Here is a 13,947-nt window from a genome sequence, read left to right on the forward strand (position 1 = left end):
TATGGTTACCACTTCCTTTCTGATCTAATCTAGAGGTGTCTTTCCTCTAGATTATGGTAGATGGTAATTTTGTAGTACTAGAAATTTGCTTCTCAACGTGTGATCCTCTGGCCAGAAGCCGTCACCTGAGTGAGAACTTATTAGAAATATGGGTAAATCTCAGGCCCCACCTCAGAATCAGAATCTGCATTTTAATAAGATCCCCAGGCATTTGACACACACATTAAAGTTAGGCTTTTGACACTCACATTATTGTTAGAGACATACTTCCCCAGAGAATAGTAACAAACGTAAACCAAGGCCACTCTGGCTTTAAGAGCTGTCAGTTGTGAATTCTGAGCTGCACGTGCTTTTGCACATGTGTGAACACATAGACCCACCTGTGCACCCAGACTCTCACTCAGCAATCCCATTCTTACCTGGTGAGCACTCCTCTTATTGATGATCGTTGACAACTAAATGCTTTAGTGCTAAAGGCATGAGAAATGTTTATTAAACAATGAAAAAAATTGAATTTCATGTATCTGATAATTATATGTCTCAGAGGCTGCAAGATAGTCCCAGTTCTATGCAGTTCTGGTTTTTTTCAAGTGAACTCTTTATTAAATGTAGATGCTGTGTGTTTTCATTTACATACATTCATATTTTAGGGAAAATGCCTCATCAAGCCCAGTACCTTTATTTGTGGTTTAATAAATATGGTGTCATATATATATATCTCATCAAGGTAGCTACTGACCTACCAGGAAGGTATATCACCAAGGTAGCTACTGACCTACCAGGAAGGTACTCATTCATCACCAGGTATTCCTTGTCTTAGATTCTGTGGCTATAGTGGCAAACCAGACAGTCAAGACCCTGCTTTCATGGGGGTTACATTCTACTGGGGAGAGACAGACAAGTGAAAAGTAATCAAATAAATAATCATATCAGATAGTGACAAGTGGGATGAAGAAAATAACAGGACATGATAGAAAGTGACTGGGGGTGTTGCTACTTTAGTAGTCAGGAAAGGCCTCTCAGACCTTTGATCTGAGATCTGTATAGCCATGCAAAGATTTAGGGAATAGCAGTCAAGGCAGAGGAGCTGCAAGTACAAAGGTCTTGAGGTGGGAACGAGGCTGGGGGCCCAAGGAATGTGGCTGGAACATAATGAGACAGGAGAACACAGGTGGGAGCAATGGTGTTGAGGACTGGATTTTATTCTCAGTGGAACGGGAAGCCATTGGATGGTGCTCTGGGTTGGGTTTTAAATACTGGGGGTGGATCTGCATGACTGCATTCACATCCTCTCTTCTGCCCACCTCCTTGGACTTGTGATCTTTGGTACATACTTCAAAAATCACTGACCAGAGGTAGGGGCAAAACCTATGGTCATGGGGCATCTTTCACGGGCAACATTCCTGAACAGCTGGGCTAACCTACAACCTGGAGCCCAGGAAGATTGGTTTTACCCATCCTGTGCCTTGCTTACCCTGTTTTTTACTTATTTGCTAAAGGATGCAGTAGACCTATCCCTCTGCCTTTGGGTGAACCAAATAAAGCTATCTTATCATAACCGGAACTTTTTAAACATTTCTTCACTCAGATTTGTAAGCGGCATTGTTTCTTCAAGTGATATGGGCCTGGCTAATCTTTCCATTTGTCCTGTAAAGTCTTAAAGGAAAAAGGTAATGTTTGGGTAGAAGCCACCAAAACCTGCTTGAGGTTTGTCCTTCGCTCAGCACCCAGGGGTCAGCTTCCCTTTCAGCAGAGCCACACACTGATTTCTGGGTTGTTGCCAACTCCCTTACTCTGTGCAGTGGCATCATCCTCATGGTAGCCTCTGAGCCAACTGGAGCCTGTTCTTTTACCCTCTTCTGGTTTGAGGGTTTAATCGTCTTTTTGTTTTTTTATACTCCAGTAAAGATGTTAAAAAAAAAGAGAGATACTAAGTGTTGTCTCTCCTTTTAGACCAGTGGTTCTTTTTTTTTTAGAATATCTTTATTGGAGTATAATTGCTTTACAATGGTGTATTAGTTTCTGCTTTATAACAAAGTGAATCAGTTATACATATACATATGTTCCCATATCTCTTCCCTCTTGCATCTCCCTCCCTCCCACCCTCCCACCCTCCCTATCCCACCCCTCTAGGTGGTCACAAACCACCGAGCTGATCTCCCTGTGCTATGCGGCTGCTTCCCACTAGCTATCTATTTTACGTTTGGTAGTGTATATATGTCCATGCCTCTCTCTCACTTTGTCCCAGCTTACCCTTCCCCCTCCCCATATCCTCAAGTCCATGCTCTAGTAGGTCTGTGTCTTTATTCCCGTCTTACCCCTAGGATTAATCGTCTTTTGAGTGCTTATCTCTAATTCTGAGAAACAGTGGTTCCAGTACCCCTCGTACTTCTTTAAAAGCAGAATTTGCTATAGGGTTTTGGCTGTGAGGTATGCTGGGACCTTTGCTGATGGGCCAACAAGGAGCAGACCAGGACAAAACAGGGAGACCCAATCGTTTCTCAGCCTTGACATCTCCCTCCAAGGCCAGGGGCCAGCAGTTACACTACTGTGTCCAAGAAGGCATGGAGCCCAGATCATTAACCTCCTAGGGATGTAATCTAGCTGGAGGGGCATGACTTTTTTTTTTTTGCAGTACGCAGGCCTCTCACTGCTGTGGCCTCTCCTGTTGCGGAGCACAGGCTCCGGACGCGCAGGCTCAGTGGCCATGGCTCACGGGCCCAGCCGCTCCGCGGCATGTGGGATCTTCCCGGACCGGGGCACGAACCCCTGTCCCCTGCCTCAGCAGGCGGACTCCCAACCACTGCGCCACCAGGGAAGCCCATGACTTTTTTCTTTAATGGAAATTTTCAAGCACACAAAAAAGTAGATTGACGAGTACAAGGAACTCCCATGTGTCTACAGCTCAGTTTCAACAACCATTAACTTTCTGCCTTTCTTGTTTCACCTGACCCTCTTCCGCATGCGTTCCATTCCTATGCCATTATCTGTGGGTCTGTCCTGGGTTCCCTATGTAGCAGTATCGCCCCTTCTTCACCATTTTCTTCCAGAATAAACATGTCCAGCTTCATCTGTTATAGCAATAGAGTCCTGGGGGAAAAATAAGCTGTTATTACAATAAAGGTTTCTGAATTACATGTTGCAACTTGACCAGCCTTCTGAAATTTTCAGCATCTGAAAGATGCCAGGCAGGCTTATGATCAGAGTACCTGATTTCAGCCATTTCTTTCTCATTATTTCTTTTTACTTTGGAGGTTTTGTTGCCTGATTATCTTGAGCAGAAGCTATATAGACTGAAAAATAAAATGCAATTTGGAGGTTTTACAGTAAAGTTCTTGGCAGGCAACTGAAGGATTTGATAGTCATGAATAATAATGACTTCATTAATAATAATGTGCAGCCATTATTCTAGCACATGTGGGGAAGCCACGTAGGCTGGAAGGTGGCAAGACACAGGCTTTGGAGTTAGAAGGAACTGGATTCAAATCTCGGCTCTAACAGCTACCAACTGTGTGGCCCTAGTCAAGTTTCTTAGCCTTTCTGAACATACCCTCTCATCTGTAAAGTGGGTAATAATTCCTACCTCACAAGAGTCCCTGGGAAGATGAAATGAATAGATGATGTATAGTAAGGACTTAGAGAGTGTCTGGAATGTAGTAGGTGGTCAGAGCTTAGAAGCTATTACTATTATCCATTCATTTCAATAGAGTAATTTTCCAGCCATCCAGTGGTGAATTCTGTATTGTATTTATGGATCCCTTCCCAAAATCAATTTGGACCTGTTATGGACATCTTTCCTCCAACATCTCAAGTGTTTTAAGAACAGTTCTGAAGGGTGAGATGCTGCATGCCACAGGGACGCAGCTGTGACTGCAACAGGTAACCTGGGGAGCGTCCTGTGGTGAAGTTCCCTAGGCCCAGAAAACTTGTGCTATTCTTAATAAATTAGGCAGCTGGACTTTAAAAAAACAAGAGTCAACAGAGATGTACTGGCCAAGTTTTCATGTTTCTGTATTTGACTAAAGTCAGACAGGTTCAATCAACCAAATGAGGTCTCTAAGCTCAGGCAGGACAAGCACAGCCATTTTTCTCTGTGTGTGTTGGCCACAGCCAGATTCTGGAGCCAGACTGCTTGAGTTTGAAGCCTGGCTCTTCTCTTTCCTACCCGGGTCACCCTGGGCCATTGTGTCTCCACTCCTCTTTTGTAAAACAGCACATACATTAAAAGTTTGTTGTGAAGAGTAAAAGGAATCATTGATGTAAGCATTTTAAACAGTACCTGGCATATAGTAAGCTTTCAGTGAATGTTAGATGTTTTTGTTAATAGCAGAGGTGGTGGGGTAAATTCTGGGCTGCAGAATATTTCCTAGGTTCAACGTTCAGTGACTGAGCAGTTCTAGTAAGAGTGTCTCATTCATTCTTATATTCATTCTGCAAATATTTATTGATCTCCTACCATACCACATACTGCTCTGAGTTCTGAGGACACAGCAGTGAGCAAAAAAGTCAAAAATCACTGCCCAAGGAATTAGAATTCTAACCTCCTTTGAGCGATGGTGACCAAGTGCATCTGGGCCATTGCTGTTTAGAATAAGTGCACTGAGTATTTATCCCTGAGTTCTTTTAAATAGCCACTGCTTGATTCATGTCTCTTTATTCCCATTATCATTACTCCTTTTTTTGTTTTGCACAACAATCATTTGTTCTTAAGTACCTAATACGTGCTGTGTACTATTTAAGTTGAATAAGAGCTGGTGCATGCCCACAAGGGTCTGTGGCATAGTGTGGGCAATAGACAACTGACCACAACACAGTCAAGTTCATGCTCTGATCAAGAAAGGCCTAGCGGGCTTCCCTGGTGGCGCAGTGGTTGAGAGTCTGCCTGCCGATGCAGGGGACGCGGGTTCAAGCCCCGGTCCGGGAAGATCCCACATGACGCGGAGCGGCTGGGCCCGTGGGCCATGGCCGCTGAGCCTGCGCGTCCGGAGCCTGTGCTCTGCAGCGGGAGAGGCCACAGCAGTGAGAGGCCTGCGTACTACAAAAAAAAAAAAGAAAGGCCTAGGGTGTTATGGGAGCACAGAGGAGGGGCATCAAAATAAAAAGGTGGAGTCAGAGGAAGCTTCCTGAAGAAGATGAACTCTGAAGGGTGATTTGGAGTTAGTTACAGAGTAGTGCGTGTACATGGTGGGGCGGGGGGAGTAGGGGAAAGGTAGGGGAAGAGGTAGGGGGAGGGGTGATGAGGGAAGGATGGGGTTTTCTAGGCAGAGAGAGCAAGTAGAGAAGGCATGGAGGCCTGAAGCTGCCTGAATATTTGGGGGACTACAAGGGAGTCATTAGTCCAGTTACAGCAGAGGATGGGATGACAGAGTGAAGGAGGAGGAGCCACAGGTATGAGCCAGAGAGTGAAAGGCCTTCTGTGCATTGGTCAGGAGTTTGAACTTCTTCCTGAAGACAGTAGGGAGCCAGGAAAGGATTTGAGGCTCGGGAGTGATGTAGTCAGGAATAGACGTCGTGATGGAATTGCCATTTTGTCAGTAGCGTGGAGCGTGATTTGAAGGAGAGCCTGAAGGAAATCAAGGAGACCAGCTGTCCCAGTCAGAAAGCACCAAGGTCTGAGCACACAGTGACAAGGAGGTGGTAGGGAAGGGCTGAGTTCAAAACGGATTAAGAAGGATGTGTGCTCCGTGGGACTTGGCGAATGATTGACTGGGCAGGGGGCAGGGGTTTTGAAATTGTTGAAATCATACACCGCTGTAAATTAAGAGAGGGGCAGGTTGTCATCACCTGGAGTCACCATGTTTCCTAGTGTTACTATGAAAAGCTAAACCAGGGCAAATGTGGCACCCTGGATGCTCAACCTGGTCAGCAAGGGTGTGTGTGGGCCTCCTGTGCTGGAGGCCTCTGGGGACATGGCAGTCATCTGTCTTGACTCAGGTCAGTGTTGTTCACACAGTTCCAGCCAAGCAGATCACTGCATCCCCTAGTTCATTGGTTCATTTATTCTTTTATCTTATTGACCAAATATTTATGGGATGCCTACTAAGTGATCTCACGGAGCTTATGTATTGGTGGGCATGGGTGGAAGAGGGAGGAATCATACCTTAAAGTAGAGAAAGAAAATACTTTCAGGTAGAAGTAAGTGCTGTTATAAAATGAGAACAAAGTGAGGGAGAGGGCCTGGGAGGGGGTGAACTAAGAGCTTAGACCTGGGAGGAGCATCCCAGTGAAGGGTGCTGAGATAGGAGCTGGTTTGGTTGTTGGCCTTGTTAAAGCCACACCTCTCACCTGGATTACTGCAGTAGCCCCCTAACTGGTCTCCTTGCTTTCCCTCTTCTCTGGCATTCTTGACACCACAGCTGAAGCGATCCTTTCAAAAATATGAATGAGGTCCTGTCTTCGAAACCGTCCAGTGCATCCCATGTCACAATGAATAAGAGACAAAGTGCCCGCAATGGCAGCAAGGCCCTCCCTGGTCAGATCCCCCTCTTTCCTCTCTGCTCATGTCTCCTCCTTTCCTCCTTGCTTCCTCTGCTGCAGCCACAGTAGCTTCCTCCTGCTACCTGAACATGTCAAACATGCCCCCATCTCTCTCAGCCGAGTGCTGCATGGTTGTCCCTCACTTCACATCTTGGCTCCTGTGTCAAGGGTCCCCAAGACCACACCCAGATTTGAAGATTTGCTAGGAGAGCTCATAGGACTCAGCATATAATTATGCTTATGGTTATGGTTTATTACAGTGAAAGGATACCAAGGAAAATCAGCAAAGGGAAGAGGTGCATGGGGCAAAGTCTGGAGGAAACCAGGTGCAGGCTTCCAAGGGTCGTTTCCCATTGGAGTCCCACAGGATGCACTTAGTGCCGCCAACAATGGCTTGCACCGGCATTGTAAAATGTTGCCTGCCGGGGAAGCTCATTAGGGGCTTAGTGCCCAGAGTTTTTGTTGGGGGCTAGTCATGTTGGTGGCCTCTGACTGGCGTATACCAGAATTCCGGAATCCCAGAAGAAAGCAGATCTTCAGCATAAAACATATTGTTTGCACAAACAGTTTAGATACCATGAGCCATTCTGATTAAGGATGATAGGAACCCTCCTGACTGTCCCAGATGCCAGCCGAGGACCAACCTTGCAAGCAGGCCTTTCTAAGGACAGCAGTTTCAGGCTGCTGTGTTCTGCACAGCGTGGCCAGCACCTTCTCAGTGAGTCCTTCTCTCACTACCCTATTTAAAATAGCAGCTCCTCCACCAGTGCTCCCGGCCCTCCTCTCCCTGTTTGATTTTTCTCCATAGCTCTCACCACTGTCTAAGATATTATATTATCTACATATTTGTTTATTGCCTGTGTCTCCTACTAAAATGTAAGCTTCGTGAGGGCAGGGAATTTTGCCTGCTTTGTTTACCACCAAACCCCCAGTACCTGGACAGTGCTTGGTACATGGCAGGTCCTCAATGATACATGATGAATGAATTAAAAACAGGAAAAACTTGGTACATATGGTTAGAACGAAACAAGCTGTGCAGAAAGAGGGAGGAGATACAGTTGCTAAGCAGACGATATCAGAGCAGACAGGGACCTTGTGGGCTGCAGGAGATGGTTTAGACAAACATAATTCTTAAGTCTCATGATCCCCCCATAGGGTTGCCCAAACCAGATCTCTACTATTTTCTCAACCTCAGCTTTACTCCCCACTCTCCTCAGGGCCACATGTTTGTCCCTTTTCCTTTTCCATTCAGTTGACAAGATAATTCAGTCTCCAATTCTGTGCAGTATAATACTTCATGCTCTTCTGCCCTAGAATTTATCACAGTTGTAATAAGTTAATTATTTGTATAATTTGTTTAGTATCTGAGTTCTCCATTGAACTGAAAATTCCTGGCTTGTTAACACTATATCCTCAGTGCTTAACCCAGAACTCAACAAATATTTGAATGAATGACTTGCTCTTCTTCAGAGTGCAGATGACCCTGGACTAGGCTAGACCTCCTGGGGACCTTGAACCACCCCAGTGCTTTCCCAGGTTCCCCAGCCCCAGTCTCTGAGCCTAAAACCTGACCAGCCCCTCCGTAGCCTCCCTCCAAGTTTGGAGCACACAGTGCCAGGCAAATACCAGCCTCACCATGACTCGGCTTCTGATGCTTGGCTGTGGATGTTCACTTTGCAGGAGTCCTTGGAAAAGGCCCAGCTGCTTGCAGTAATTGGGGACCAGCTCATCCAAAGCCACCACTATGCAGTGGACTCCATCAGACCCCAGTGTGCAGAGCTCAGGCACCTCTGTGATGACTTCATCAATGAAAACAAGAAAAAACATGACATTTTAGAAAAGTCCTTGGAGTTGCATAGACAGTTGGACAAGGTGAGCAAAACAAAGCTGCAAACATGATGTCTGCAAAATGTTCTGTGAAACATTCTTAATCATACTTGCCCTCCCTGCCCCTCACGATTCCTGAGATGAGAGGATAAAGTCCTTCATGTGAAAACAGCGCTCAAGAGGCGTTAAAAACTGTGCAGATTCTAAGTCATAGAGCTATTGAAGGTCAAAAATGCCCCAGCCATCCACCACATCCCATTCGAATGAACTATAAAGTCCGTGTCCTCTGTGTGGACCCAGACTTAAAGAGTGTGTTTTGGCCTGGCCCTGTGGGGCCTTTCATGATTCCCCATCAGGTGTAAAGAGAACCAAGCACTATAGTTGCAAAGTGCTTCTCCTCATGTAAAGGCATCAGATTGTGAATCCTTTTGAAGAAGCCTAAGTAATAACAACCACTATACACTCCTGCCATTTACTGAGCACCTACTATGTTCCTACCAGGAGCATAATTATGTCATCTATTTAATCCTCAAGACAACCTATGAGGAGGATATTAATGGCCTCATTTAACAGAGACAGAAATTGGTATTCAGCATAGTTAAGTCAATGGGTCACAACATTTAGTACATGAGGTGAGCTTGCTATAATTGCAGATTTCCTGATGTACCACTCGGGAGGCTCTGATTTAGTAAGTGTGGGATGATGCCCAGGAATCAGTATTTTCCTCAAGTGCCCAGGTGATTTGGTGCAGGTAGTACATGAACAACACTGAAAAACCCTGGGGTAAAAGATTGCCCAAGACCACACATGGCGTAAATAGGGGATCACAGGTTTGAAGTGAGGACTGACAAATTCCAAACCCCAGGCTCCTTAGACTAGACAGCAACACTGTATGCAGAGTGCTCACGGGGAGGGGGCACGGCCCCCGCTGCCCTTCAGCAGTGATCTCTGAGGCAAGTGCCAGTCAGCAGGGGCTGTGACTGCTGGAGCCTGCTCTGTCAGCTGTTCCCAGGCATCAGAGAGCTCCCCGCTGTGAGTCAGCATGCTCCATTTCCACAATTGTTTCTCTCTGATAGCTGGGGGCACCCGCCCAGGCTGTTTACATCATCCCACTGCCAAAGGGATTTTAGTGTCAAGGAAATATAGCTGTTCCAGAAGCAAGTGGCTCAGAAGGACCTGCCAGAGATAATAGCCTAACGCCAGTCTGTGGACTGCGTGTGTGTGTGTGTGTGTGTGTGTGTGTGTGTGTGTGTGTGTGTGTGTGTGTGTGTCTCGGAGAGTGAGTAGCTGCTGTGACTCTGCAGAAGACCCCAGCTTAGTGTTTTCTGCAGATACAGGCATGATGTTTAAAGAGAAAGTTTTCACAGTATATATCAAAGCATAATTTTCTATTATTTTGGAAGTCCAAAAATATAGGAAGGAGGAGGAAAAAAGTTACTTATGGACACTAATTACATTCCACTCCCCTCCTCATCCCCACACAGTGGGAATCATCCATTTTTAAATAGCTTTATGATTTTTTTGTTATTCTAATAGTAGTACACATTCAGTGTAGGTAATTTAGGGAAAGTAAAGACAAATTTAATTTGCCTGTAATTTTCCCACTTAGAGATAACTACTTTAGAGAGCTCCCTTTTGGTCTTTTATCTCTGTACAGTTATTTTACATAGCTTTTCAGGTCACAGGGTAAATGGAAATGCAGATGTACTTGCAAGGGCAGCTTTTTTTCATACAAATATTCAGACAGCACAATGGCCCTTGTCTTTTTCTAAGTTTTTAAAAAATTGAATTGTTAGAATTCATTACTTATCTGCTTTCATTCCAGCATTCTGGAAAGTTTAAGTACTGCTGTTCTGAGCTAAAAGCTTTGCATTCTTAGATGCTTCCCTTGGAAAGACAAACGCTAATAAATGCAAATGTGGACAGAGGACAGTGGTGTTTGTGTTAAAAGAGACATTCCCTCTCCCAGGAAGGCATGTAGGAGTCAGGTCTAAAGCCTCATTATTTACTCTGTGCTCTTGTAACCAATTAGGATGCAAGAAATTGGCCTAGAAGGTAAACCCAAAAAGCCACTGGTTGCATTTCTCTATGGTTAGACCAAACGTAGAAATACTCAACTCTCTCCTCTTAGAGATGTGGCAATTACTGTCAGTGGAGAAAAGAAGAATGCTTATATGATTTATTTTTTGACTAAGTGACTTCCTTGAAAAGTATGCAGATGTAAAATTGATTTGGGCTTGTCCACCTCATGGTTATATTTATAGTGGTTGGACCTCTAAACTTGATGCTGTGCCATGACAATTCCTTGTTGTCTCAGAATCCTTGTAGACCCCATATGAGGTTGGACCTCCTGAGGACTGTGGTGGCTGAGTTGTGGGCAGGCTAACTGCAAAGGGCACTGTGTTTCTTTCTAAAAGGTCAGCCAGTGGTGTGAAGAAGGAATCTACCTCTTGGCTTCCCAAGCTGTAGACAAGTGCCAGTCCCGAGAGGGGGTTGACATTGCCTTGACTGACATTGAGACATTCCTGGGCACAGCGAAGGAGTACCAGTTGCCCAGCCCCAACGAGTTTTACAACCAGTATGAGCTGATGCTCACTCTTGATGTAAAGGTAACGTTTCTGAGTTATTTTGATCCTGTGGTTGGGAAAGGGATGTGGGGGGACTTTGCCTGTTGCCCAAGAAAATCTATGTAGGATGTACTGAGCAGATTAACTGGCTCTTGAGCCCTCAGGTGGCCTCTTAGACTCCTGGTCTGTGCTTCCTGGCAAACTGACCCTTCATGGCCTGATTCAAATATCACTTTCACTCATTCATTTCTCCGCAAATACTTATAAGCATCTCTGATGTATTAGGCACTGTGCTGAATGCAGAGGACACAATTATGAGCAGAAATAGATGTGGTTCCATCCTTCATGGAACTTACAGTGTATGTATGTCATACAGTTTATGTATGACATTAATAAATATCAAACACAAAACACAAAAATGTGTTGCAAGCCGAGACAAGTGCTCTGAAGGATGGATTCAGGGTTCTATGGGGTATGTGACAGAGGAACTTGACCTGGACTGGGGGTCAGGGAAGTTCCCTGGGAAGAGTCACTTGAGCCAAGGCCCAGAAAATGAGTAGAGAAGATGGGGGAGGCTTTCCAGACAGAAGGATCAGAGTGTGCAAGGCTGTAGGGCTGAAGGGAGCCTGGCACAAGTGCAGAACCCAAAATTCAGAATGGCTAGAGTACAGAGAACAAGGGAAGAGTCTTTGGGGTGAGATTAGAGAGGTGTAGATGAAGTGTGGCTTCGCTGGCCATATGAAGGAGTTTGGTCTTTATTCTGAGAGCCACTGAAGGATTTAAGCAGGGGAATAACTTGATCAGATCTGCATTTTGAGTGGAGCACTGTTCTGTGGAGCCAGCAGAGTTATAGATAGTACACCTTCCTCTTAGATCCACATCACCTTGTATGTACTTCTGCAGAAGGGGCTTTTTTACCTCTTTTGAGTCATGGACCCTTTTGCGAATCTGATTCACATATTTTCAGGGTTCCACACACTCAAAATGATTGAATGGAGTTTGATGTAGGCACTGTTTACAAAGATATGGGCAGAATTTAGGAAACCCAATATGGATGGTGAAGCACCCTGGGCTACAAAGAAACAGGGAGCAGTTACCACCCCTAAGCCTGAAAGACAAAGGGGAACCCAAGAAGCACTATAGCTGTGACTGTAAGAGAGGTAGCCAGTAAGATCTGTGGCCTTGGGCAGAGGAATGCAGCCACTGGTGGAGAAATATATACCCCTACTTTTCTCTCTCCCTCTCAGATTTCCTGGTGGTACATCTCACTAGCCAAATCCAGCTAAAAGCCCATGGGCATCTAGTGAGCCCATCTGATGGAGTCTGTAGAGGTCAGCTTCCTGGGACACAGAACAGTATAGAGAAGATATAGTGGGGGAGCAGACAGGGAATACCCAGCATATATAACTTTTTATGATTAATTTTAGGGGACACCCTGAAGTCCATCCATGGATCCAGGCTAAGAGACTTTGCTCCAAAATGATACATAACAAACTGTATTCTAGCTATTTATTTTTAATGTCTGTCTTGTCTGTTACACTGGGAGCTGCAGTGAGGCAAGAGCCTCACCCATCTCTGTGTCCCTGGGCCTAGTCTGTGCCTGGTGTCCAATCCGTGTTTGCTGAACAAGTGGCAGGTGGCAGAGTGGGTCAGATACAGTGGGGGCAGCTTGGTGTAGGATTGTGCCTCAGTGATGTTCTTTCCCTGACTCTTCCCAGTGAGTTTTGGTGGTAAGATGTGATCTTGAGGTGGTACTGGGGGTGGTTAGGCAGGTCTACCTTCCCCTGACATAGGGACCCTTCTACTTCCCTGCAGAGAGGACAGAGAGAAGGCCCATCTGGTGTGTGTGCTATATTGTAGACCCAGGATTGGTAGCCTCATATCATATTCCTAAAGGAGAACAGTCTCACCCAGCTCCACGTCCATTAGCTCCTCAAACAAGTGTATCAGGTCAACCAGGGAAACTTGTGGCCACAGCTGCCATTTTGGCCAACATCAGCAAACTTCCTGACCACACCAGCCACCAGGAAATAAATAAAACTTGATAAACCACCTCTGGGAAATAGGCAGAAACATGGAGGAAGGAGAAGACCAGAAGAAATATTTATTTTAAAAATTCAAAATGGACCAAAAAAATCCCCCAAACCTATCTTTTCTTCTTTTGGTTTGGAGTAAAATTCTAGATTATAATATTTAAATATGCTGTTGTGTCAGAGTTTTGTCCACTGAGGAGTAATAACTTGGTTGTCAAAACTTGTACTCTCTCTATATAAAAATAATCCTAGTTATATGCATATACACACTTTGGTATAGACACATGTATCTCCTTGGGCAGTTGATGCCAGGCATAGAAACAATGAGACCCCTACTATCAATGAGCACACCCACCACCGAGATCTTGGTTTCTTATACCATTCTCCAATAGAAGAGAACAGGGCTCCTTGGAGAAATGTCTGTATCTAGGACTGGGAAAGGAAATACACAAAATGATCCTAGAGAGGGAGATCAAGATGGCAGAGTAGGGGGATGCAGAGCTTACCTCCCCCAACAAACACATCAAAAATACATCTACAAGTGGAGCAATTCTCACTGGAAACAAACGAGACTGGCAGAAAGACACTTACACAACCAAAGCTGTAAGAAAAATCCACATGGAATCAGGTAGAAAGGGAAGAAAAGCAATCAGGTTGGGACCACACCCCTGGGAGGGGACACAGAGAGGAGGGGGGTTACACAGGTTCAGAGATGCTCCCTGAGGAGTGAGCAGTTTGAACCACATATTGGGTGCCCCAGCCCCAGGGTCTGACACTGGGAGGACAAGTCCCTTTAGCTGGATTAAAAACCAGTGGGATCAAACAACACATTAAAAAGATTAGACACCACAATGAAATTGGATTCATCCCAGGGTCACAAGTATGGTTCAACATATGCAAATTGATCAGTGTGATACACCACATCAACAAAAGAAAAGACAAAAGCCACATGATCATCTCAATAGATGCAGAAAAAGCATTTGATAAAATTCTACATCCATTCATGAGAAAAACTCTTACCAAAGTGGGTATAGAGGGAACAT

At 45.1% G+C, this 13,947-nt stretch overlaps 1 protein-coding gene across 2 annotated transcripts in view; it reads left to right on the forward strand.

Annotated features, from left to right (window-relative positions):
• The window catches only part of MCF2L2 (MCF.2 cell line derived transforming sequence-like 2), a 227,007-nt gene that overhangs the window by 90,548 nt on the left and 122,512 nt on the right, over positions 1 to 13,947 (forward strand). For both annotated transcript variants that reach the window (XM_022571165.2, XM_089910785.1), the window contains exons 11-12: positions 8,158 to 8,349; positions 10,722 to 10,913. In XM_022571165.2, coding sequence (XP_022426873.1) covers positions 8,158 to 8,349; positions 10,722 to 10,913 — 384 coding nt within the window. The remainder of the gene's footprint in view (positions 1 to 8,157; positions 8,350 to 10,721; positions 10,914 to 13,947) is intronic.

Source organism: Delphinapterus leucas, chromosome 4 (assembly GCF_059928025.1).
Source record: "Delphinapterus leucas isolate spDelLeu-1000000601 "Yukka" chromosome 4, BTC_Dleu_Yukka2, whole genome shotgun sequence".
Classification (NCBI taxonomy): domain Eukaryota; kingdom Metazoa; phylum Chordata; class Mammalia; order Artiodactyla; family Monodontidae; genus Delphinapterus; species Delphinapterus leucas.